The following is a 26,291-nucleotide window of genomic DNA, read 5'->3' as shown; positions in this document are numbered from 1 at the left end:
TTCTTTCAAAAACACTCAACATTTAAATGTGTCCTTTGAAAGTTTTCCCCTTTTAGTTTTAGTCAAATAAAGTCAGTTAGTATTTTACCAGCAAGAAGTTTGTTTTGTTTTTTTTAAAAGGAAAATGAAATAATGGAAATATTTTCAAATGATCCTTGTAACTGTTTGCACTTAGGAAAAAAGTTACATCATATTGCTCTTAATCTTTTCACAGGACAAAGAACTCAAAACCCTTACCATTTGCCTTGATGATTTATAAACTGTTGAACTGCATATCCAAACAGCTCACTTGAAGGACCAGAAAACGATTTTGCTTCTGGGAGCCCAACGTTGTATGCGTCACAGCAATTATGAAGAATGCCTGTTAACAGGAAGATTAATATTACTGTAAATAGCAATTAAAAAATCTTGATTCCACTGAAACAGCCCATCTGTCTATGCCAATTCCCCTTAATATAGCAGTTAAAAATGTGGCCTTTGACACACCCAATAAAAATCAACGTTTCTCCCACCCCTACACAGCAATAGCCATCTATGATTATCTGAATGCTTGTCAGTGCACTATATGGGCATGACAGTACAGTAGACAGAGTTTAATAACCTATTAACTACATTGCTTAATAAATCTTGTAGCGCTACCAATGTGTGTGAATCCAAGAGACACAATGAATATGTTTTAATATATTTTACTGTAGTCTTTAAAACTCCATTATCTTTGGACATATGGTAGCCTTCTAGCATAGGATTTCCAAAAGACCTATTAATGTACACTATAGTGAAGAACAATGGATGACAATAAGTACTTTTATTCTGTGTGTATTCTAATGCTACATTTGAAATAGAACACAATCAAATTGACCTACTCTTTTATCACAGAAGGTCTACAGTTTCAGGCCATTTTATTTTCACATATTGTTTGTTTTCTTCTGAACAAACCACTGAGAAGATAAGCTTATAAATGGAAGCCTGGGAAATATAGGGCTAAGTTAATAAATAAACTATACTTAACATTTAAACAGCACTTTGCATCTTCAAAGCACTGACCAGATATTAACTCATTAAGCCTCACAATACTATTGTGAAATTGGAACTTTAAAATATATATAACCTCAGCCACCCTGTCTCTCTAAAACTCTTGTGAGGCAGGTAAGTATCATTCCTGTTTTGTATATTTTTTCCCTCACACATAGGGAGTGACATGTCCATGGCCATACAAGTTGGTGACAGTGCCAGGATCAGCATTTAGAGCTCCTGGCTTCTCTCTTGTGCTTAGCTGACCATGCTTCCCCACCCCGCCCCCATCCATATAGTACTTCTATAACTGGTTAATATGGAATCATCTAAAAGTTAGTTCAAAGATCAATTCTGACTGAGTGTGCAATGCATAAAAACTATACTTGTATGCTCATCAGAAAATAGTACAGCTGAAAAATCATAGCGAGCCCTACATTCCAGAAAGGATAATTATATTTCTGTTTACACATAACATTTATGTACTAACAGTGATCTTACATGAGATATTAAGGAACTTTAGAATTTCTTATACTAATGATAGGAGTTTAAGGTTCTTTAGAATAGAGATCTTTAAGGATTTCTTCCCATCTAACACACATTTTAAAGTCTTAGCTTAAGAACAGGGGCATCATTTCAGAAAAATTCAGGGGTGGAGTGGGGGAGGACACAGTTGGGTCAGCATATAAAACATTATATGTGATTATATTGTATCCTGCAAAGTTGAGGCAGCGGTGGGGAGGGGGGTGGGGGGGAAGTGGAAGACATAATGGAGAATACAGACCTATGAAAAGTCTGGGGGGGGGGGCGCAAGGGGAAGGAACTGCCCCTCCAACCATTAACAAATGCTGCCCCTGTTTAAGAATTAGGGTCACAGATCAATGCATTCCTTCTGCCTTGATGGGTATGTCAGTAGTTACTGTACCTGACATTTTTGGCAGTCCCAAGACCAGATTTGGAAGAGATTTTAAGAGGGATACCAGTCATGGACACAGACAACCTGAATACAGCCCATCATATTATACACTATATTGAGCATGTGATGTTCTAAATCAGCAGTTCTCAAACTTTAGCAACCTGAGGACCCCCCATTTTGATTTAAAATTTTTCAGGGGAAACCCCCAATAACTCTCGCTCAGCCCCAGGCCCTGCCCCACTCCACCCCTTCCCCCAAGACCCCACCCCTTTCCCACCACCCACTCACTCCATCCACCCTTCCTCCGTCTCTCACTCTCCCCCATCCTCACTCATTTTCACCAGACTGGGGCAGGGGGTTGGGGTGCAGGAGGTGGTGCAGGGTGAGGGCTCTGGGAAGGAGTTTGGGTACCAGGTGTGGGGCTCTGGGCTGGGGCAAGGGAGTGGAGTGCAAGAAGAGGTGAAAGCTCCAGCTGGGCAGCACTTACTTCGGGAGGCTCCCAAAAGCGACCAGCACATCTCTCTGGCAGCGGCTCCTAGCTGGGAGGGCTAAGGGGTCTCCGCATGCTGCCCCACCCAGTGGCGCTTCCCGTGCAGCTCCCATTGGGCACAGTTCCTGGCCAATGGGAGCTGCAGAGTCGGCGCACAGGGCAGCATGGACATGCCAGCTGCTTCCAGTAGTGGCATGCAGTCATGGAGCCTGCCTTAGCCCCGCTGTGCCACTGGACTTTTAACACCTAAAGTCTCCCAGTTTGGCTTCAGTAGCCTCTGGGACATAGAGCCCGATTCCAGGAGACTTCTAGTGAAACTGGGAGGGTTTGCAACCCCAGTTGATCAGCAGGGCTGTTGGCCCAGGACAGGATTCCGCCCCCTCCTGCAAGTGCCCCGTCCCCGCTCCTTCCCCTCCCTCCCAGCGCCTCATGCACACCAGGGAACAACTGTTCCCCGGCGTGCAGGAAGCACTGGGAGGGAGAGGACAGAGTTGATCAGCTGGGCCCGCGGACCCCCTGCAGTACCCTCAGGGACCCACAGGTGTCTGTGGACCCCAGTTTGGGAAACACTGTTCTAAAGTGAAACCTGAGGGTGCACAATCCACTTAAATAAGCAAAATTTCAATAAACTCTCCTAAAACCATATGTTAACCCAAAATATATAAAGAGAAAGCAAAATGTTCCTCATAGAAGAATACACATAGCTTGCATATTTACTAACATTTGGTGACGAACTTAAGACAGGAAATCATATATCAGTCATACCAAACAACCATTATCTACTGATTACCCACTCTCAAGTATTTATCTTTTGCTAAGAGTTAAATCATTTAAGAAATATGGTTAAAAATGAAAGAACTTCCTTTGCCATTAAACATCTGATTGGTATGGTGGAGAAGGGAGGATATGAGTGGACATAATACTGTGTATATTTCACAATACTTCTTACAGTAATCACAACCACCTACACCTGGCAGCTAAATGGATCTTTTAAAGGCATTTCATAAGTAAAAATTTGGTTAGTGTACAGCTATTGCCAATATATCTGTTGCGTTCCAAATTCCTGGCACTTTATTTCAACACCATCTTTAAATTGCACCTTAATTTATTCTCATGTTATCATCAGTCAAAAATCATACATAATTGAACAGTGCATCAGTAGGAGCATCGCACTTAAGACTCTTGGTGCCGACATCTGGAACGGCCATCCTAAGAAATTGTCTAGAGTCTCCTGTAACGTTATTGTGTATTCTATTTTGCCCCATGTAACTAAAAGATAGAGCAGTGGTGTAGCTAGGAGTGGAAATCTGGACGGGCCCTCAACTTATGGCAGACAGGCAATGCCCATAGTGCTGAGATCATTTTAGTAAAGAATCATGGTCACTCTGCTCAGTCTGTTGCGCAGGCAGCCCCCCTGCTCCTCACTCCACTCAACAGCAGAGTCCAGGCCTACTTAGGTATGGCGAGCAGGATCAGCACACTCCGGCAAGGCAGGGGATCCCACGCCATCAGCACCAGCGCTCACTTGGGCTACTATGAAGTTAGCTCCAGCCTGGAAAGTGCTGCATTTGCAGTCAACTCTGCTCAGGGTCACTGTAATGCTGAGTGGCTCATCCATAATGTGAAGATGGGGGACCAGGGGGAGTGGAGCTTGTCTCTGTGAGCTCAGAGGCAATGCAGACAGTCCTGGAGGTAGCACGGAGCTATGTGCCAGGGATATCCCTTAGCCAGCTGGCATCCTCTGAGTTGCTGGGCTGAGCCAAGCCCAGCTGCAGAAAACTGCCTTTCTCCACTCTGACCTTACACACCGCCTGCTCCACTGCCTTCTGACTTGCCTCCTCCTCTACCCCTAACTGCCCCCTCTTCTCCTACCCACTACCCCCACTCATAATTCCCCTTCTGCAATCACCACAGCACTCCTTCTACTATCCATTACCCCTTACACATGGCTGCCTTTTGCTCCTGCCTACTTTCACCAAGCCAGCAAATCAGAGCTGGTAAGAAGTGACCTTGAAAATACGTATCAATGTCAATGCACCAGCCTCATCTCACCCAATCCTGCTTAGCGGCATCCGCTCTGGGTATAAGTCTAAAGCCTGAACATGATCTGGTATTGTCCAGCACCTGAAAGATTTTTCAGCTGCACTGGGACATGTGCACTAGGCCAACCTGGAGAGTGCGGGGGTGGGAGGGATGGGTGGTTGTGTAGCCCCCACTCTATGTCCCATTCCCCATCGAAAGTCACGACCTCTGGGCTGCAGCCCCTGTTTTCACAGCTGCCCTGCTCAGGCAAGTGCCAGGGCCTCCAGTCCCCTGCAACCCAGCCTGCAGCACCAGGACTCTGGCAGGGGCTTCTCCATTGGGCAGGTATGTGGGTGCCCCAGCCTGTTACCTCCTGCCTCCCCTATGATCAGGGCAGCTGGCACCCCTTTCCCCATGGCAAGGGAGGAGCACTTTACCACTGCACAGGCCAAAAATCGGAGCCCCTTTACACTATACAAGCAGGACAAAGGGTCCAAATCTCAGTTGGAAGTCTGGTCAAATGTAGAGAAAGGCTGATAAAGATGAGAGGGAAAGACAAGAAATCAACTCAGGAAGCAATACAGTATGACCCATTATAGTGTCATAGGAAGGAGTCATCAGGAGTTGTAGTAGGAGTCACCAGATGGTGCTGTTACATGAAGTTTTACAAGTTCTTTTAAGGGTTTGTCTACATTACAATCACACCACATGATTACAATGTAGACATAGCCTGAGGGTATGTCTACACTAGAAGCGCTACAGTGCCATAGCGGCTACACCAATGGTATAGAGACACTACACACTACAGTGCAAAAACTGACTGCATAGTAAAGAGCAGTATCCAACGTTTCTATCACTGTCGTTAATCCACTACCTCAAGAGCGGATAGCTAGGACAATAGAAGTATTCTTCCATTGACTTAGCTGCATGTACAGTGGGGGTTAGGTTGACATAATTATATTGCACAGGTTTGTGAAATTTTTCAAAGCTGTGAGTGACATAGCTCGGTCAACCTAATTTTAGGTGTATATCAGACCTCAACATGCAAACAATTTTGAATAAATACTATATTATTGTTAATTTTATAATTATGTTTATTTTGGGGAGCTGTTGCAAGCAGCAGTACTGTTTAGTCTGCCTTAAATTACTCTCACTAGAGTTTTTCAAAATGGCTGCTGATATTTCTGGAAGAGGGTATTATTTATGTGCCATTTGTGTCCACTTCTGTCCAAAGACTCTAATATATATTAGTGTAAATAAACAAGTTACTCTAAGAAAATACCCACACTACACAGCACTGTTTCTCCTCCAATGTGAAACTGAACTGCAAAGCCCTGAGATCTGCCACTGTTTGGCACAGTGACAAGAACAGTAAAGAAAAAGATGGAGAGAAAACAGGAAGGGAAAGAAGATAAATGCAAGCGAGATGCTGGTCAATTAATACTTGGTGCATACATTATTTAATTCCCGTAAAATTAAATTATCTGATTAATATTTTTATGATATCTGACCATAGCTAGTCACATGCTATTCAGCAAATTTATTACTAGAATAATAATTCCAGTGGAACTAGTCAAATATAGTCATTGATTTATTTATTTTTGGTTTTTGACCAAGCTTAGTAATACTTTTTTTTTTAAATTAATGGAAAGTTTATTGATAATATTATGATTAAATACAGGACAGGATACAAAAAGTGTTTCATACCTTTAAATTTTATCAAGTGCATGGCAGCAGAGGTATTTCACCCTGCCTACTAGGCTTCATTCTCAGGCTAGAAGGAACTACAGAATCCACCTCTAGCCTCAAAACTCTGCTCCGGAATCTAAGCTTCCATTAAAAAAAAAAAAAAAAATGTTTTTACCCCTTGTGATTGTGAAGACGACCTTACAAAAGCACAGATCAATGCAGCGATGTCTGCATGATTCTTAAACGGCCTGCAACAGTAGCTCTAAAAGAAGTATGAACTTCCCCAAACACAAAGGGTGTTAAGTTTGAAACTAATGATGGCAGTTTAAAAGTCAACATTCTTAACTATGTTTTTACTAAATTGATCAGCTGTGACATCTGGATAATGTGTTTTTCCACACAATTCCAAATCACTTCCCCTTCTTAAACATCAGACACCTGAATTGTTCTCTCTCCATCTTCCAAAACCTCCAGTTTCTCCACAACTTGTACAACACAGTTCTGCATTTTCCATATTACATTTTTAGCACATTGAAAAATAAAAACATAGCAGCATAAAGTTAATTTAATGTCAAATTAACGAATATAGAGAATACTGTGTTGACTGTATTATTGCAGAGAGATAATAGGACTTTGCTTATAATTACCATTCTGATTGAAAATGTTTTTCCTATCATTGCTATAACTTAAGGTTACTATAACTGAAAGAGATTAGAGAAAATATTTCTGTTTTTTCCCCTGTATGTTTACTTTGCATATTTAACAGCACTTGATAGAGAAGAATTTTAAAAAATTTAAAATAAAAAAATGTGGCTGAATACCTATCAGTATTGTCAGGGAACTCCAAGGCAGGTATAGAACCTCTACTTTTTACCACTACTTTTAACTCATATTTTGAATATACTAGATTTTAAATTGAGAATATCCCTTTAAATTAAATCAATGTATACTTCCAACAGCAATTCTGAAAGAGAGAAGACTAACTGGACAAGAGACATTCTGGAGAGATATTTAGAAAGGGCACTAAATTAGAGAGTATTTTGTAATCTTCAATTTCAGTTTTATTCATATTTCATCTATACTAGTCCGAAAATATGTAGCTCTTATTCCCTGGGGTTAACATAATTTAATAAAGACTATTTACTTTCTTCTGTCTGGGGCCCAGGTTTCCTTCACATAGGCTAAAACGTCTGGAGCCATTTAATAATTAACAGACGTTATTTTCTTCAGTGCTGATACTACAGGTGAAAACAAAAATAATTGCAACTCATCTAGCAGTGGTTCTACAAAATAAGGTATTTTTGGTTTAGCTGAGTAACTTTATGACTTCCTGCTGGAAGAGGGCCAAATACTCGTTCAGAAGCAGTCACAGTTTCAGCAAGTCAGAGGAACTACAACTGAGTTAGAGCAGTTTATCATAGTAAAGAGCAGTATCCAATGTTTTGGCAGTGACCAGTTTACTTTATACAAGTATATAATATACTCAAGTCTGCACAAATTGTGAGTCAAATTTTGGCAAGGCTTGGGAAAGTCCTACTAGATGCTTTCTAGTTTACTGTTCCAGCTCACTATTGCTGACTGAGTTAGAAGACTTATTTCAATTCATTCACAACTTTCTAAGTTACTAGAGATCACTTGCCCTTCTTTTGACATTTTAATAAGCTTCCTACTCTAATCCCAGAAACAGATATGAAATTAAGAAATCTCAACAATTTACTGAACATACAAGGGCTGATTTTAGGGTTGCCAATTTTGTAATAGTTAAAAACTGGACACTCCAGCAGAAGTGCTGGAACCTCCCCAACCTCTTTTTGCCCCCTTCCCCACCAAGGCCTCAAGCTGTTAGCCCCATCCGCCCCTCCCCCCCGCCGCAGGTAGAAGGCAGCCCTGGCTGAGTAGGGGCTGGTGCGAGTGCCTCCACGTCTCCCCCTCCCACAGTAACTGGACTTTGAGTGTCTGATCAGTAGATCTGACCGGACATTGTCAGGTCCCCTTTTTGACCAGACTTTCCAGTCGAAAACTGGGCACCTGACCACCCTATCCCAACCTCCCTTGCCCACAGTGACTGAACACTGTCAGGTCCCCTCTTTGTCCGGGCACCTGGCCACCCTAGATTCCCTTGCAATGTTTCAGTAGCTCCTGAAAGATTGACAGCTTCCTGCATGTTTTTGATAACAAAAAGTGCAAGCATTCAAATCCATTTGATTTCACTATCCTGTCTATTATTAATTCAAGTAAGAATAAATTACTCTTCTGGAATGCCACACAAATTGCATTTTACTAAACTGCCTTGGAAACTCTCTCCTCTCCGTTTAGCCCGGAACAACTACAGAATGCCTGGAATGTCCAGTCTAGGTGACCCTAGTTTCCCCCAAATGGAACTACAGAGAGATTAAGAGAACTGCAGCATTAACAAGCCCCACAACCTCAAAATATGCAATTATTTAAATTGCCAGCTCCAAAAACAATAATAAAAAACCCAACTTCATCTGTTTCCCTGTGATAAAAAATTGACTTCTCATGAGGCATTCACTCCAGCGGATTCTGCACACATTCTCTATAATTAATACTGTCTACTAACCTTCCTTTAACTAGTAATATCTCCTCCTATAGGAAGAGCAGCACGATTTTTATGAAGGCAACACAAGGGAAACATATCATCATACCAAAACCAACATGACTTACTTCCCTTCAACTTATTTCTGTACTTGGCTAGATTAGAACTTGAGGGGGAAAAGTGATGATATTTTTAAAATAACCTCAGCAAACAAGAAGAGCAGAGACAAAGAGAAAATGTAGTATAGCAACAAAATTGTTTCTAATTTAAGTAGAATGTTTTCCAGATTTTTCATTCATTAAGTTCTGTGCCCTCCTCTGCTGCCAAGGATGTCCCTTTGTGGGTATTGCTGCACCACAAGTTGGCAAGATACCAGCAGCCCACCCAGCAGGTGGGAACTGTCTGACATCCATGAACGTACCTCTGAAGGGATTCTGTCTATACTGCTATACTGGGGTTTAAGGGTGCTCATCTACTTTGACAAAAAGCACAGTAAAGGTCTAGAAACTTGTCTACACTACAGAGATTTGGCTGGTATAGTTATACCAACTGACCTTCCTAGTGGAGACTCAGCATACACTGACAGAAGTTCTGCTGGCATAGCTACACCACCTCCCTGACCGACATTAGCTATGCCAACAGAAACACACTGCTATCAGCCTAGTTGCATTTACACCAGCAGTTCTGCCAGGATAGCTATGCCATTTAGGGGATGCAATTTTTTCACACTCCTAGTCGACACCTGCCAGCAAAACTTCGCAGTGTAGATCAGGCCTAGGATTAGAAAAAGAGCTGATGTATACATGAATCCAGCAATTCCTCACACTGTGCAGAGTGGTGTGCAGTGAGAAAGTGGCTGGAAAGCAGCTCCATTATCACTCAAAAGTCAGAGTTTGGAAAGGATTCCTTTCCCTGCCCCACCCCTTGTTTCAGCTTCCACAGAACTAGCCAGCATGAAGTTTGGCTATTTGGGCTGCACACAAATAGAAAGATTATGTCCTCAGAGAGACAAGAACAGCATTATTGGCTGATTTGTCACCAGCAGCCTGAGACTTAGTGTTAGGAGAAAACCTCTTAAGTAGTGTGACCAAGTGGGAATGTTCTTAATGTTTTCTCTGAATATGGTGTGTGTGCACCTCAGTTTCCCCTTTGCATTTCTTAAGCATCTAGGTGGTGGGATAAGGCTGTGTGATTGTTGCAGAGCCCTAGGCAGGTGTGATGCTGGTTGCACAGAGAATGGCTGACACCCTGTCTCCTGGCAACGGATGGCCTGGGCTCCTCCCTTGCAAAGTGCCAACTGAAGGTGTTGGAGAACAAAGATCAGGTGACCTGCTGGCCCGGGAAACAGACAAAGGCCAGAGGAGGGGCTGGAGGGGGCTTCAGTTTGGAGTTGGACAGGGAAATGGTGGGAGGCCCAGAACTGGGGTCTGGGCTCCCTACCCCACAAGATGGACCTGACTGAGGGGTCCTGTTTTCTGTACCTACAAGCTTGGTTTTGGACTGTGTTCCTGTCATCTAATAAACCTTCTGTTTTACTGCCTGGCTGAGAGTCACAGTGAATCGCAGGAAGTGGGGGCTGCAGGGCCCTGACTCCCACACACTCCGTGACAAGTAGCCATGAGCATGTGTAGCACAATAGTCGGCAGAGCTATTATTTAACCTTTTGTTTCCAGTAGTAACAACTATTTGCTAGGCACTGTCCAGATATTAAGAAGAAGCAGTCCCTGTCTAATGATCTTAAAAATTAAAACATCCTTCATAAAAAGTGTCCTTTAAGACGACTCTTTTATTCCTATATATTCTGCAAGTGCCAGTACACTTCAGTGAAGAAGTGCACTGTAAAGTTCAACCAGTGAGCACAGTAGTGGATAAGTACTGACAATGTTTCCAACACAAGGCAGTGTGCAATTACGGTGACCAGGGGTCCGGTTTTTGACTGGAACAGCCGGTCGAAAAGGGAGCCCAGCGCTGACTGGGCTGTTGACTGTCCAGTTGGCGGCATGGAGTCCCTGCTAGCATCCACGCCATGCGGCTCCCAGGAAGCAGCGGCATGTCCCCTCTCCGGCTCCTATGCATAGGGGCAGCCAGGTGTCTCCACATGCTGTCCCCCCACCCCATTGGCCAGGAACTGTGGTCAATGGGAGCTACAGGGGTGGCGCCTACGGACGGGGCAGTGTGTAAAGCCACCTGACTGCACCTCCGCATAGGAGCTGGAGAAGGGACATGCGGCTGTTTCCCAGGAGCTGTTTGAAGTAAGCGCTGCCCAGAGCCTGCACCTCTGCCCAGGCCCCAACCCCCAGCCCTGATCCTCCTCCCATCCTCTGAACCTCTCAATCCCAGCCCGGAGCACCCTCCTGCACCTCAAACCCCTCACCCCCACTGCACCCCAACCCCCTACCCCAGCCCTGATCCCCTTCCGGCCCTCTGAACCCCTCAGTTCCAGCCCAGAGCCCCTGCCTGCACCCTAAACCCCTCATCCCTGGCCCCACCCCAGAGCCCGCACTCCCAGCTGGAGCCCTCACCCCCTCCCACATCCCAGCCCCGTGAGCCAGCCTGGTGAAAATGAGCGAGTGACGGTGGGGAGACTGAGCAATGGAGGGAGGGGGCATGGAGCGAGCAGGGGCGGGGCCTCGGAGAAGGGGCAGAGCAGGGGGCAGAGCAAGGGTGTTCGGTTTTGTGCAAGTAGGAAGTTGGCAACTCTATAAGTAATAACAAAAATCAGTAAAACAAATTCTCTACCTTCCTCCTCACCAATTCAAGTCAATACAACATCTCTGTTCATTTAATCTAGAATGCTGTACAAAACACAGAGTAACACTGTATTTGGAAAAGGGCAGTTTCTAGAAAATTTCATATGCATCAGATTTGAAAGAGACTTAATGTACGGTTAAACGTATACATACGATTCTGGTATGTCCAGATGTCTGTGACCTGGTGGCACCCTAATTCCAGTGACATCTTTGTAAGTTCTGTTTGTAAAATAGTGCCATTGTACCTTTTTTTTGGGTCACTGACATTTAACTGTTTTCTGGGTACATATTTTCTGCCAAGATACCAGATCAACCTCTGTTTGTCTTTAGAAGCGCAAACTCCATTGCAATCATTTCTACAATCAACTTCCGATAGAAACAGTTTCACAATGACTATCAGGATATAAGCTTTAGTGGGCAACTTCAGTATGGTTTGAGCTGCCATCTGGCAGACTGTCACATCTCACAGTGACAGATGGATAGCAGTAGAGAGAGTGAAACAGAAGGAATGTCAGACACAGCCTCGAAAGAGTATCTATCACTAGCAAGAATACAAAAGGACACTATCATTAGCAATGTTACCGTTTTTGCTCTCTATTTGTTGTTTATTCTTTCTGTGACAAAGCTCTGTCCTTGTCTCCGTGGGTCCTGCACTTCCTGGCAGATTTTGCTAGCCTCAGAGGCTCCCTGTGACCCTCCACACAGCCCTTCTCTCTCTAGAGCAAAGGGTGACAGCCTACTGAGCCATTTTCATCATAAGCCAGTGAGGGAGGGGAGGAGAAGCTATCCTCCCTTCCACAGTCTCTGTTGTCTCCCAGTCTCAGTGATTAATCAGAGGGGCAAAGGGGCTCTACTCCGGGCTCAAGCCCAGGGACCCTAATAGTATCAGCTATGGTAGCTGACCTTTTAGAAACAGGACGCGTACAATTCCCTTGGCTACCTCCCCACAGCAGCCCCCACTTCCCCAAGCTCCACTTCACCCTTATCTCAGGGCCTCCTTCCTTGTGCCTGATATGGTGTGCACTGCTCAGTCTCTCCACCAGCATAACTTCCTCCCACAGCTCCTGACATGCACACCCACCTGACTAACAGGGAGGTCTTTAACTAGTTTCAACCAGCCCCTGATTGGCTTCAGGTGTCCCAATCAACCTAGCTGTCTCCACTGCTTTCTGGAAGGATCTTAATTGGCTCCAGGTGTCTTGATTAACCTGGAACAACTGCCATTTGGTTACCATGGTAACAGCGATTTGTTTAGCCTGGGGCTAACATACCCGTTTCTTACTACTTTTCTATAGCCACCTGGCCTTTCCCCCATCACATTTCTTAACGATAAAGCTAGGCAAGGAGGCAGAATTTTGTTTAGATAAAATGTCACAGACTTTACAATATTTTGATTCAGATTAGCAAAAACCAATTTCATCTAAATATCAAACATATCTACACTGTACCCCTTTTTAGTGGGCACACTTAGACAACTAACCTAACTAACTGAGCAATTTTATTTTAAATTTTGAATGGTTATCTGAATTTTAGTGTTCCAAATTTCAACCAAATTTGAATATACTATCCAAAATTCACCTCAGCTCTACATAGCACCTCTAATATGTACTTGGGAACATTGCGCAAAGTGGCAATTTAACAACAACGGTTCAGAGTACCTTACTATGCCACTCCTTTGTTGACTAAATTGAAACATTGCTCATAGTACCTTAAAACCATTTACAGATAAGAGCATGTCAGCTAGCTTTACAAAAAACACCCAACACTAAAATGTTGAGGATATTGTGCAACTTCCTTTGTTAAATATTTACTATTTTGCTGATCTTGAAATTGAAACTGCAGACACCTTGATACATGCAAGGGAACATTTTCCAGTTTCTCTGTAACTTATATAAATCTTCTACTACAATGTTATTTTGTAACTTCTTATTACAATACTACACACTGAATGATAACATATTATGCTTAAGCCTGCTCCAACAAAATTTTACGAAGGGAACTTCCCTCCCCCCCCCCATCTTTCTTCATTTATGGTAGCACATCACTGTAAAAGATGGTTTGGCTGTTACAAGATACAGCAGTTCACTATACTACTAGGTCCTGATTCAGCCTGGTACTCAAGTATTTGCCTAATTTTAATCATGCAAGTAGTCTCACTGAAGTCAACATGATTGGTGCCCTTCTCCACGTGGGCACCAATGATACTGCCAAGAATGACCTTGAGCGGATCACTGCAGACTATGTGGCTCTAGGAAGAAGGATAAAGGAGTTGGAGGCGCAAGTGGTGTTCTCGTCCATCCTCCCCATGGAAGGAAAAGGCCTAGGTAGGGAGCGTCGAATCGTGGAAGTCAACGAATGGCTACACAGGTGGTGTCGGAGAGAAGGCTTTGGTTTCTTTGACCATGGGATGGTGTTCCATGAAGGAGGAGTGCTGGGCAGAGACGGGCTCCATCTTACGAAGAGAGGGAAGAGCATCTTTGCCAGCAGGCTGGCTAACCTAGTGAGGAGGGCTTTAAACTAGGTTCACCGGGGGAAGGAGACCAAAGCCCTGAGGTAAGTGGGAAAGCGGGATACCGGGAGGAAGCACAGGCAGGAATGTCTGTGAGGGGAGGGCTCCTGCCTCATACTGGGAATGAGGGGCGATCAACAGGTTATCTCAAGTGCTTATATACAAATGCACAAAGCCTTGGAAACAAGCAGGGAGAACTGGAGGTCCTGGTGATGTCAAGGAACTATGACGTGATCGGAGTAACAGAGACTTGGTGGGATAACTCACATGACTGGAGTACTGTCATGGATGGTTATAAACTGTTCAGGAAGGACAGGCAGGGCAGAAAAGGTGGGGGAGTAGCACTGTATGTAAGGGAGCAGTATGACTGCTCAGAGCTCCGGTACGAAACTGCAGAAAAACCTGAGTGTCTCTGGATTAAGTTTAGAAGTGTGTGCAACAAGAGTGATGTAGTGGTGGGAGTCTGCTATAGACCACCGGACCAGGGGGATGAGGTGGATGAGGCTTTCTTCCGGCAGCTCACGGAAGCTACTAGATCGCATGCCCTGATTCTCATGGGTGACTTTAATTTTCCTGATATCTGCTGGGAGAGCAATACAGCGGTGCATAGACAATCCAGGAAGTTTTTGGAAAGCGTAGGGGACAATTTCCTGGCGCAAGTGCTAGAGGAGCCAACTAGGGGGGGCGCTTTTCTTGACCTGCTGCTCACAAACCGGGTAGAATTAGTGGGGGAAGCAAAAGTGGATGGGAATCTGGGAGGCAGTGACCATGAGTTGGTTGAGTTCAGGATCCTGACGCAGGGAAGAAAGGTAAGCAGCAGGATACGGACCCTGGACTTCAGGAAAGCAGACTTCGACTCCCTCAGGGAACGGATGGCCAGGATCCCCTGGGGGACTAACTTGAAGGGGAAAGGAGTCCAGGAGAGCTGGCTGTATTTCAAGGAATCCCTGTTGAGGTTACAGGGACAAACAATCCTGATGAGTCGAAAGAATAGTAAATATGGCAGGCGACCAGCTTGGCTTAATGGTGAAATCCTAGCGGAACATAAAAAAGAAGCTTACAGGAAGTGGAAGGTTGGACATATGACCAGGGAAGAGTATAAAAATATTGCTCGGGCATGTAGGAATGTTATCAGGAGGGCCAAATCGCACCTGGAGCTGCAGCTAGCCAGAGATGTCAAGAGTAACAAGAAGGGTTTCTTCAGGTATGTTGGCAACAAGAAGAAAGCCAAGGAATGTGTGGGCCCCTTACTGAATGAGGGAGGCAACCTAGTGACAGAGGATGTGGAAAAAGCTAATGTACTCAATGCTTTTTTTGCCTCTGTTTTCACTAACAAGGTCAGCTCCCAGACTGCTGCACTGGGCATCACAAAATGCGGAAGAGATGGCCAGCCCTCTGTGGAGATAGAGGCGGTTAGGGACTATTTAGAAAAGCTGGACGTGCACAAGTCCATGGGGCCGGACGAGTTGCATCCGAGAGTGCTGAAGGAATTGGCAGCTGTGATTGCAGAGCCACTGGCCATTATCTTTGAAAACTCGTGGCGAACCGGGGAAGTCCCGGATGACTGGAAAAAGGCTAATGTAGTGCCAATCTTTAAAAAAGGGAAGAAGGAAGATCCTGGGAACTACAGGCCAGTCAGCCTCACCTCAGTCCCTGGAAAAATCATGGAGCAGGTCCTCAAAGAATCAATCCTGAAGCACTTGCATGAGAGGAAAGTGATCAGGAACAGCCAGCATGGATTCACCAAGGGAAGGTCATGCCTGACTAATCTAATTGCCTTTTATGATGAGATTACTGGTTCTGTGGATGAAGGGAAAGCAGTGGATGTATTGTTTCTTGACTTTAGCAAAGCTTTTGACACGGTCTCCCATAGAATTCTTGTCAGCAAGTTAAAGAAGTATGGGCTGGATGAATGCACTATAAGGTGGGTAGAAAGCTGGCTAGATTGTCGGGCTCAACGGGTAGTGATCAATGGCTCCATGTCTAGTTGGCAGCCGGTATCAAGTGGAGTGCCCCAAGGGTCGGTCCTGGGGCCGGTTTTATTCAATATCTTCATAAATGATCTGGAGGATGGTGTGGATTGCACTCTCAGCAAATTTGCGGATGATACTAAACTGGGAGGAGTGGTAGATACGCTGGAGGGGAGGGATAGGATACAGAAGGACCTAGACCAATTGGAAGATTGGGCCAAAAGGAATCTGATGAGGTTCAATAAGGATAAGTGCAGGGTCCTGCACTTAGGACGGAAGAACCCAATGCACAGCTACAGACTAGGGACCGAATGGCTAGGCAGCAGTTCTGCGGACAAGGACCTAGGGGTGACAGTGGACGAGAAGCTGGATATGAGTCAGCAGTGTGCCCTTGTTGCCAAGAAGGCCAATGGCATTTTGGGATGTATAAGTAGGGGCATAGCGAGCAGATCGAGGGACGTGATCGTTCCCCTCTATTCGACATTGGTGAGGCCTCATCTGGAGTACTGTGTCCAGTTTTGGGCCCCACACTTCAAGAAGGATGTGGATAAATTGGAGAGAGTCCAGCGAAGGGCAACAAAAATGATTAGGGGACTGGAACACATGAGTTATGAGGAGAGGCTGAGGGAGCTGGGATTGTTTAGCCTGCAGAAGAAAAGAATGAGGGGGGATTTGATAGCTGCTTTCAACTACCTGAAAGGGGGTTCCAAAGAGGATGGCTCTAGACTGTTCTCAATGGTAGCAGATGACAGAACGAGGAGTAATGGTCTCAAGTTGCAGTGGGGGAGGTTTAGATTGGATATTAGGAAAAACTTTTTCACTAAGAGGGTGGTGAAACACTGGAATGCGTTACCTAGGGAGGTGGTAGAATCTCCTTCCTTAGAGGTTTTTAAAGTCAGGCTTGACAAAGCCCTGGCTGGGATGATTTAACTGGGAATTGGTCCTGCTTTGAGCAGGGGGTTGGACTAGATGACCTTCTGGGGTCCCTTCCAACCCTGATATTCTATGATTCTATGATAGGGTGACCAGACAGCAAGTGTGAAAAATTGAGATGGGGGTGGGGGGGGGGGGTAAATAGGAGCGTATATAAAAGGAAAAGACCCAAAAATAGGGACTGTCCCTATAAAATCGGGACATCTGGTCACCCTACAACAGGACCACTCAGGAGCTTAAAGTTGGGCATGTACGTTACTGAATAACAGTCTTAATAGATTCTGCAATTAAAGTCTGACATCTGTCCCAGCATACTTCTTGAATCAGAAGCACACATAAGTCACCCAAAAGTTCCTTGTTTGTGATTGCCTGTATGTATCCATGAGCACTACCTCAGTCTTGTTTGGGTTGAGTTTTTGTTTACTCTCTCTCATTCAAATTAAAACACTGGACTAACCAGACAGTCCATAATGGGTTAGCCAAAAAAGAGAGTCATGGGGCCAGATGCTCCACTAGTGAAAACTGTCCAGTCTCCATTTCCAGAGTTTTGTGTCATCAAGATAGTGAACATCCCAACATAAATGGCTGTATTACATCTCTTGCTGGTGTCACATACATAGTGGATAGTAGGAGGGTTCAGTGGAACCCTGTCATAGCCCCATCCCCAAAGATGAAATCCCTTGGGGAAAATGAGCAAGTGCATTTAACCACCTTCCGAGTCCCAACTTCCAGGAGTGGCTGTGCAGCCCTTCTCACACCATCAGGAAATACAACCTCCATGGGCAATTGGTGGTTATCAAGGACAATTCTTTATTGTCTATGGTCAGTTGGAAAACATCAGTCACATAACCAGGGAGGAGGGGTGGTTTATTTAATACAGGACATTTCTTTCTTAAGGAATAAAGAGTGCTGAACTGGGAAAGATGAGTAAAAAGACAAAATGAGGCAGAGAAGTGGCAAGAGAATCCCACTACGGTGGTTGCCCATTGATTTGAATAGGACAAAATAATATAGGACATTAATCTATATAGCTATGCGGGTGCCATTGTGTTATGCCCCGAGTGTTCCATTATAGCACTCAAAGTTCATCTGTTTAAATATTATCTTATTTCTTTGCCTAAGTAGTTCCCCTTTTAAGGGTTACTTTTTACCCAGAATCTGCATTCTTATTAAAAGAGTATAGCTCTTCAGGGGAAAATGAAAACAAACCCAGTTTCTGAATAATATTTTCGATTGCTGGGAAGACTAAGTCCTCTATCCAGGATAACAATTGCTCACTCTAATAATACTTAAATAATTTTAAAACTTATCGACAGAACTCCTGGCCTGATCTTTCAGAGAGACTGAGCATACACAGCTTCCACTGGCTTAACTGGGTGTTGTGAAAATTCATCATCACCTCATAAAATAAGAGTGGGTAGAATGCTACATCAAATAGCTTTAAAGTGATGTGCATATACAGAAAATATAGACAGACTGACATTCATCCAGTGTAGCATGATGTTATTTGTTCACATTAATTTTCACTTCATTCCTTTTCTCCAGTGTCATGAATAAGTGTGCTACACAAAGAGGCATGTTCAAACAATTATATAATACAGCCAAGTGCCACTCCTTACCTTTAAGGCTTGTAAACAAAGATCCTTCTCTGTTATGCTTTTTGTAGAAATGAAAACTTAAGATTGAGTAGCTTCTCCAGTGTCCTTGACTCATTTGAATGGGAATCCCACAGCTATTTTTATTTAACACTAAAACAAGTTTATCTTGCTCATTATTTCTCTCACTTTACCAGGCCTGAAATCCTAAAACAAGTAGGCAACATGGGGCTAGTGATCACTTTGTGAAGAAACTTTAAAACTGCTGGTGAAAATGTCCTAAAACAACTGGACGGCATGTGTTGGTATGCAACTGCATGAACCATTCTGATCAGAATCCAGCTTGTGTCCTGCCTGCATTTTGAGTTGGTAACCATGGAAATGGGAACGGACCTGTTCAAAGCCTAACAAAGGAAACCTTTAAATGAAAATGACAACACTGGATTATGAATGTTCAAAACTTCTACCAGCTCTCATAGCTTGGTTTACTCTTTTAAAAATATATAAGCCCCCTTCTATCTTCACTATTCCAAAAAGTTCAGTATTTAATACCCATTTGTTTGCACATTCATCACATGCATGAGCAGGTTTACATCGTAGCTCTCACAAACACCTATTCATGTGAAAAAAATATTTTCTTTCATTTAAAACAACTGACAATGAAAAAAATATAATGGATATTGAGTAGCAGCCAACAAACACAGGAAGACTATAAGGAATATCTGACTATTTAGTGTACTGCTTTTATTAAATACCAAAACTTCTCAATACTTAAAAAAAGCAAATTATTGTTTGAAAACTGTACCACAACCAGATACTTCAAGAGTAAGTCAATGCATCCTATATTTAGTGTCCAAGTTATGTAGAAATAAATATTGTTAATTGGTTTAGAACTATGAATAATTCATTGTGTACTTTATAAAAATGTTTACTTTATATTTTACAAATATTATAAATATCATTTGTAAAATACAGGCCTTCTGTAGCTCATTATGAAATAAACCCTACTTAATTGTAGAATATTGTAAAAATAAAAGCTCATAAGAAACTATTTGTAATATTGCTTTTACAAACAGACAAAATATTTTAAGAATCAGAGACAGGTAAAATCAGTAGCAACTTTGGTTTCAAAGGTTCAGATCAGACTCCCATTTTAATAATCCAACACTCAACATTTGGAATGGGAGGCATTTACACGAACAGTTCTACCTTTGGCCCATTCTAATTAACATTACACACACAAAACTATTCTAAAAAAAATCCTATTAGGTTTGCAAAGTCACATATTCCAAAATTAAGAAATGCCTGAATTAAAGTTGTCTGTGCAACCTTAGTTCAGCCACTTTGTGCATATGCATTATGATACAGCCTTTAATTACACAATCACATTTTCCCACAGGACCCCATTCCATGCCTCATTCCATGCACAGAACAGTCAGTGTCAGTGGCGGATTAGCCACTGGGCCAACAGGGCCTGTGCCCAGGAGTCGCAGCCAACTGGCAGGACCCAGAAAAAATGGGTGCCCCCAAGCTCCAACCTCCTTCACGTTCCTCCTGGGGAGTGGGATCTGAGCGCGGGGGTTTGCCCTGCTCCTGCTCCCCGACCCTGCTCCCTGGTAGGAGTGCCAGGTGGGGGGGTGGGGCAGGGGAAGCCCCGGCACCCTAACCCCATTTCCCCAGTAGGAGCAGTGGGGGAAGGAAGGGTAGCGGGGGACTGCAGACCAAAGGGAGGGTGGAAAGAGGCCCTCACTTCCTCTGGCCCAGGGCCTCACAAAAGTGTAATCTGCCTCTGGAAAGTGTTCACTAAATATTTTTGTTTCTCTCCATTATTCAGTGTGTAGCCCTGTGCCTTGTTTACTGCACAATATTCAAACCAGACTCTGAAAACAAAAAATACATTAATTTCTTCATGAGTTAAACTATGACGCTCAGCACAATAGTACTGGGTGATTCACAAATACTAAAATTTATTTTCACAACATCCTTATGAGGTGAGGGGCTTTTATTATCCCCATTCTACAGATGGGGAACTAAAGGTCAAAATAAAGGTCAAAAGTATCCACCAATTTTCGTTGCCCAATTTGAGATGTATGGAACCTGATTTTTCAGAGAATGTAGTATTATATAGCACTTTATATATTCACAGTATAGCTCCCATTGAGGTCAGATGCTGCTGTGATTGCTCAGCACTTCTGCAAATTAGACTACATAGTTTCAAGTTAGGCACCCATAAAATGAAGAACACTGGCCAACCATGAAAAGTTTTGTTTAATTGACTTGCCCTGTATCATATAGGCACTCAGATAAGGGGAAGGGCCTTTTAGCTATGGGCAGGCTTAGGCAACCAAAATAGGTACACACCTTCCAACTTTTGCAACAAATGAGGCAGGGGTCCTGACAACAGTTTATTTTGCTACAAAATCCCCCTACAAGGGGATGGGACACTTTGCCAGTGGGTTTCACAGATATTTGCTGACACCAGAAGAACGGTGAGACCCAGAAAGCTTGGATTCCATTCCAGGCTCTGGAGAGTCATGTGCTCTAGTGAGCAGACTCTTCTGACTTCTCTCTTCCAACCAGGCCTTCTCCCAGTCTGGTCTCTTCACCACCTTTGGCCCCTCATCCTGGTGCCATTTTTCTCACCTACTTTTCAGGCATCTCATCCTAGTCCCAGTCTCACTGGCCAGCCAGTCCTACTCTCATTCCTGTCCCACTCTCCCCCACCACCACTTCCAGTCCCAAGTTCCTTCCTTAGCCATTCCCAATTCCCTCCCAATCCTGCAATTCCTTGTAACCAGTCTCCTTGCCCAGTCAATCCCAGTTTCCACCTGTTGGATAGATCCTCATCTGATCTCTCTCCCCCTCACTGGCCTCAAGTCATCTACTCCTCTTAACCCCCTTCTGGTCCATCTCATATCCATTCAAATGAGGCAGCTTCCTCCTCCATGCTGCCTGGGCACAGCTGGCGGCGGCAGGGTGGAGAGAATCATTGAGGAGGGGGAGATTGGGCACCTGAACTGAGAGCAGGGGAACTAACTTGCCACAAGCACAGCTACTGTGACCCAGGGAAAGCTCCCTGCAGTTGCAGCAGCTGTATATCCTGCTGGGCCCTGGGCTGGCATATGGTCAGTGATGACACAATCTTCAGGAAATTTGGCTGCTAAAATCTAAGTCTCTCTCCTGAGTATGAGTGAATGATGACTTTTCAGAGGTTTCTAACCTGGCCACATTTGGGCAGATATTGACAGGTACAGCAAAAAGCCAAGCACTCACACAAAGGCCACTCCTTGCCAAATTTCAAGTCCCTGCTTCCAAGTATTGGGCACACTATACTTTTTCCAAAGAAAAGGTCTCCAGAATATTTTTAACATTGGCAAAAGAACATATTTTACTAGCCTTATTCTCAGAAACAGCTGAACTATTTAGCCTGAACTTTTCCAAGAACTTTAGCCTAAGGCAGACCCAGCATGGAAAATTTCAGCCCAAACAGTTAAAGTTTGGCAAAGTTATAGGTAACCAAAAACAGACTCTTATAATCGAAAGTGTCAGGCAACCTTAATAATATGCAATACTACCAGTTCTGCCTATAAAAAATTATTCATTTCTAATAAGCTAAAAAACAATCTGCTACTGTCAACCAAATATGATTATTTTGGTAAAATATAATGAAGGTGGTAGGTTGGCATATAAGAATATAATATCAAAAGGGATGGCTTTACATAAGTATTATTTATGTCTGCAGCACCCAAATGTGCTAAGCAGTTTCCAAACATAAAAGAAGGCACAATCTACAACCCACAATAAGCACAACCTTTATATTACTGCTTAGCTTGCAACAAAGCAAGCAAGAGCCCCTGTGTTCTAGAAGAGATGGCACTGATAATGTGGATATTAAAAATATATACATAATCAAGCCCAAACCAAACACACTGCACATTCACTGGGAGTGTTTTCCAGCCTATTTATGGTATGATCCAGTGGAGACATCTGATTGAACACAACAGGGATTGTAATGATTCCTCCATTCTTCCCTCCAAATAAATAAGCCCACCCTACTGCAGGGTCTTCCCCCCTCCCATTTACTCCCAAACATACAGCCCTTCAGTAACCTGCCCCCCAATCCGCTAGACCCAATTCCAGAAGCATTTATATAAAGGCTTAGGACTGCTCATAAAAGTAAAGTTATTGATTTCAATGGGACTATTCAAATATGAGAAGTTAATATTTGCAGAAACAGGGGCTTAACTGCCCTTCTCTTCTGTCAGCTGTGTAGGGGAGGAAGAGCTGTGTAATCTCTTTAACCAACAAAAGTTGGTCTACTAAAAAATATTACCTCATCCACCTTGTCTCTCAACTATACCAGTGTAAACTGAGAGTAACTCCCTTAAAGACAATGAAATTATTCTGGATTCACATCAGTTTTACTGAGAGAAGAATATGCGTCTTTGGTCTTACATCACTTAAGCCAAGGGAGAATGCTGTCTCAGTCAGTGGGAGTTCTGCTACTGAGTTCAATAGCACCAGGAAGAGACCCTTAGAAAGCATTAGTTCAGCAGTTACATGAGTTTTTAGTTCTCAGAATAAATTTCAAACTGAAATTACAGCAGATATGAACCATAAGAATTAATACTTTGCTTAGGCAATATGAATTAGTTAATATACATATAGATGCACCCTCTTACATACAGGGGAAACCTGCTCGCATAATTAGTTGCTATCCACCCCCTTAAACACCATTCTTCAGAATATCCCTAGTCCCAGATCTTTTACACTGTGAATTAGTGGACATATTTATCCCCCTGGTATGCAGTCACTGTGACCAGGAGGATAAAGGATGGATTAGACAAAAATGCAGAGTGGGCGTTTCACACTTTGATGCTTTAAGAAGTTCTCTCATTATAATATTACAGGGTTGGTTGTATACCGTAAATCTCACCACAGGTTAACATTTTTGTTTCTGATTTCATACCCTCCAGCCACACATTCCACCATGTTTCCCATAGTTACTGAAAGAACAAGCTGGAACACCTCACAGGTAAAAACTCAGTTTCTGTGGCTCTTCTTTAATAGACTTGCCAATTTAAGATACATGAAAGCATACAGTAATATTTAAACTTAAAGTGTTTGGGAGGAATTTTATGAGACGTGAATGTCATGGCTTACAGTTCCCATGAAAATATACATAATGGTCACTCAGTCATCCAAGAATAGAAGAAGGGTGTTAAAATTTCCTATGGACAGACCCCAGAGGGTGGAGGCAAAGTTAGAGGGATTTAAAGATTTTAAGAACAGAATCCATAATAAAGAACATCATGCTCCCATTTAAAATGTGTAAATTTATGCAGAAAATTAGTCATGACCTCCTGTAGTGCAAATTAAATTGGATGCTAGTCAGCTTGTCCAGGATTTCATCTGATAGCTTGAAAAATATAGATTCGTGTCACTAGCGAAAGGCAAGAATAACATGGATATATTTTACCAGTAGTTTATAAATGAGTTTTCAGTCACTTGGGATAGTATATAAAGAAAATGCTGAAGGAATGGACAGTTCCTGCTTCTTAAATATTTACCATTCCAGCCTTGATTAGGAGTCTCCTTGTGTTGTCCCTTCTCTAAAAAGAGTCACCACAACATTTTATTCTCAGAGGGCAGCCAAATGAAAGAGATTAAGAGGGAACTCGGAGTACATTAGAGCTTCTTTGGGGGGGCAGGGAGCCTTGAAGTGGGAAGATTCCATAATTTCAGTGGTGGAATAAAGCTGCTGCTGCTGCAGAGGGTCAGTATTTCAGCACCTTTCCTGGTTCTACTCACCCAGTGGCTAGTTTTGTGCAGCAGGTGGAAGTTAGTCTAAAATCCCTTCCCACCCCTCACCCTTCTCTGCAGCTTCTGTGCCTGGACTGAGTAGAGTCTGGCACAGCAGCAGGCTGCATGGCCACTTGGGGTTTCTGGGAAGTTCATCTAGAGGAAGCAATTATGTCCCATGCCAGGCTACCCCCTTTGGAGGTGGTCGCGGGGCTCCAGGCGCCGCAAGGTGCAATGTCCATTCTCAACAGCAGGCAATGATCTTTATGAGGTTAACAGAGACCCCCCCCAAGTTCTCCAGCAAACCCGCAGGGAAACCTACCTTGGCTGAGGAGGAGCAGAGAGAGCCACACGCCGCCGGGCTCCATGATTCCTGCACAGCGAGGTCCTGCCGGGGAGCTGCGCTCAGGGAAGGGCCAAGGACTCAGACCCGGGGCAGTGCCGGCTCCAAGCGCTGCACCGTGACCGCTGCTCCACAGCGGCTGGAGGAAGAGAGAAAGGTTGAGCGGCTGCTGGGAGCGGATCTGGGTCACATTGCGCAGCTGCTCCGCCCCCGCCCAACCCCGCCTGTTCTCCTAGCTCCGGGGCTGCGAACCGGGAGTCTAGTAATGCTCGGCCTGAGAGGCAGCACCTGCGGCCCGTCACTAGCCAGGCCCGGGGCAAACACCCGCCATCGGGAAGTGGGCACCATCCCCTGCCCAGTACAGTCCGCCCCTCACCAACCTGCCCTTCCAACGCCCCGACCCACTAACCTGTCCCCCCAAAACACACCCCCTGTAACCTGTCCCCTCACCAGACACCTCGACCCACTAACCTGCCCACCACTGCACACTAACCAGCCCTCCAAACACCCCACCCCACTAACCTGTCCCACCCCACACACAAACCTGGCCCTCCAAACACCCCACCCCACTAACCTGCCCCCACCCTCCAAACACCCTCACACACTAACTGCCCTTCCAGATTCCCCACCTCTCTAACCTGTCCTTCCAAGCACACCCCACCCCACTAGCCTGTCCCCCAGCCACACACTAACCAGCCCTCCAAACACCCCACCCCACTAACCTGTCCCCCAACCACACACTTACCTACCTCTCCAAACACTCTCACACACTAACCTGCCCTTCCAGATACTCCACCTTTCTAACCTGTCGTTCCAAGCACACCCCACCCCACTAACCTGTCCCCAACCACACACCAACCTGCCCCTCAAACTCGCCCTTCCAAATACCCCACCCCTCTAATCTGTCCCTGCAAATCCACTAACCTGTCCCCCTCACCACTAACCTGTCCCCCTCATCACACACTAATCTGCCCCTCTAAACACACCTACCCCACCCCTCTAATCTGTCCCTGCAAATCCACTAACCTGTCCCCCTCACCACTAACCTGTCCCCCTCATCACACACTAATCTGCCCCTCTAAACACACCTACCCCACCCCTCTAATCTGTCCCTGCAAGTCCCACTAACCTGTCCCCCTCACCACTAACCTATCCCCCTCATCACACACTAATCTGCCCCTCTAAACACACCCACCCCACCCCTCTAATCTGTCCATCCAAGTCTCACTAATCTGTCCCCCTCACCAAATACCCCACCCCTCTAATCTGTCCCTCCAAGTCCCACTAATCTGTCTCCCTCACCACTAACCTGCCCCTCTAAACACACCCAAACCCACTAACCTGCCCCCCACCACACACTAACCTGCCCTTCCAAATACCCTACCCCACTAACCTGCCCCTCCAAACACTCCCCACCCCACTAACATGTCTCCCACACACTAACCTTTCCTTCCAAACATTCCACCCCACTAACCTGCCCCTCCAAACACACTCCAACCTGCCCCACCAACCTCTCCCCCCACCTCACACTAACCTGTCCCTCCAAACAAACCACCCCACTAACTTGCCCCTCAACCACACAATAACCAGCCCCTCCAAACCCCACCAACCTGTCCCCAACTACACACTCATATGCCCCTCCAAACAACCCACCCCACTAACTTGCCCCAACCACAAATTAACCTGCCCCTCTAAACTCAGCCC

At 44.6% G+C, this 26,291-nt stretch overlaps 1 protein-coding gene across 1 annotated transcript in view; it reads right to left on the bottom strand.

The window, feature by feature from the left end:
- ITGA2 (integrin subunit alpha 2) overlaps window positions 1-24,728 on the bottom strand; it is an 86,695-nt gene extending 61,967 nt beyond the window's left edge. The window contains exons 1-2 of the mRNA XM_073343916.1: window positions 24,567-24,728; window positions 238-361 (exon numbers count right to left, since the gene is read on the bottom strand). Of these exons, the coding sequence (XP_073200017.1) occupies window positions 238-361; window positions 24,567-24,612 (170 nt within the window). The 5' untranslated portion in view covers window positions 24,613-24,728. The remainder of the gene's footprint in view (window positions 1-237; window positions 362-24,566) is intronic.
- Between the last annotated feature and the right edge of the window lie 1,563 nt (window positions 24,729-26,291).

This window comes from Lepidochelys kempii, chromosome 5, assembly GCF_965140265.1.
Source record: "Lepidochelys kempii isolate rLepKem1 chromosome 5, rLepKem1.hap2, whole genome shotgun sequence".
NCBI classification, from domain to species: Eukaryota; Metazoa; Chordata; order Testudines; family Cheloniidae; genus Lepidochelys; species Lepidochelys kempii.
This window is presented reverse-complemented; position numbering and strand designations above follow the sequence as displayed.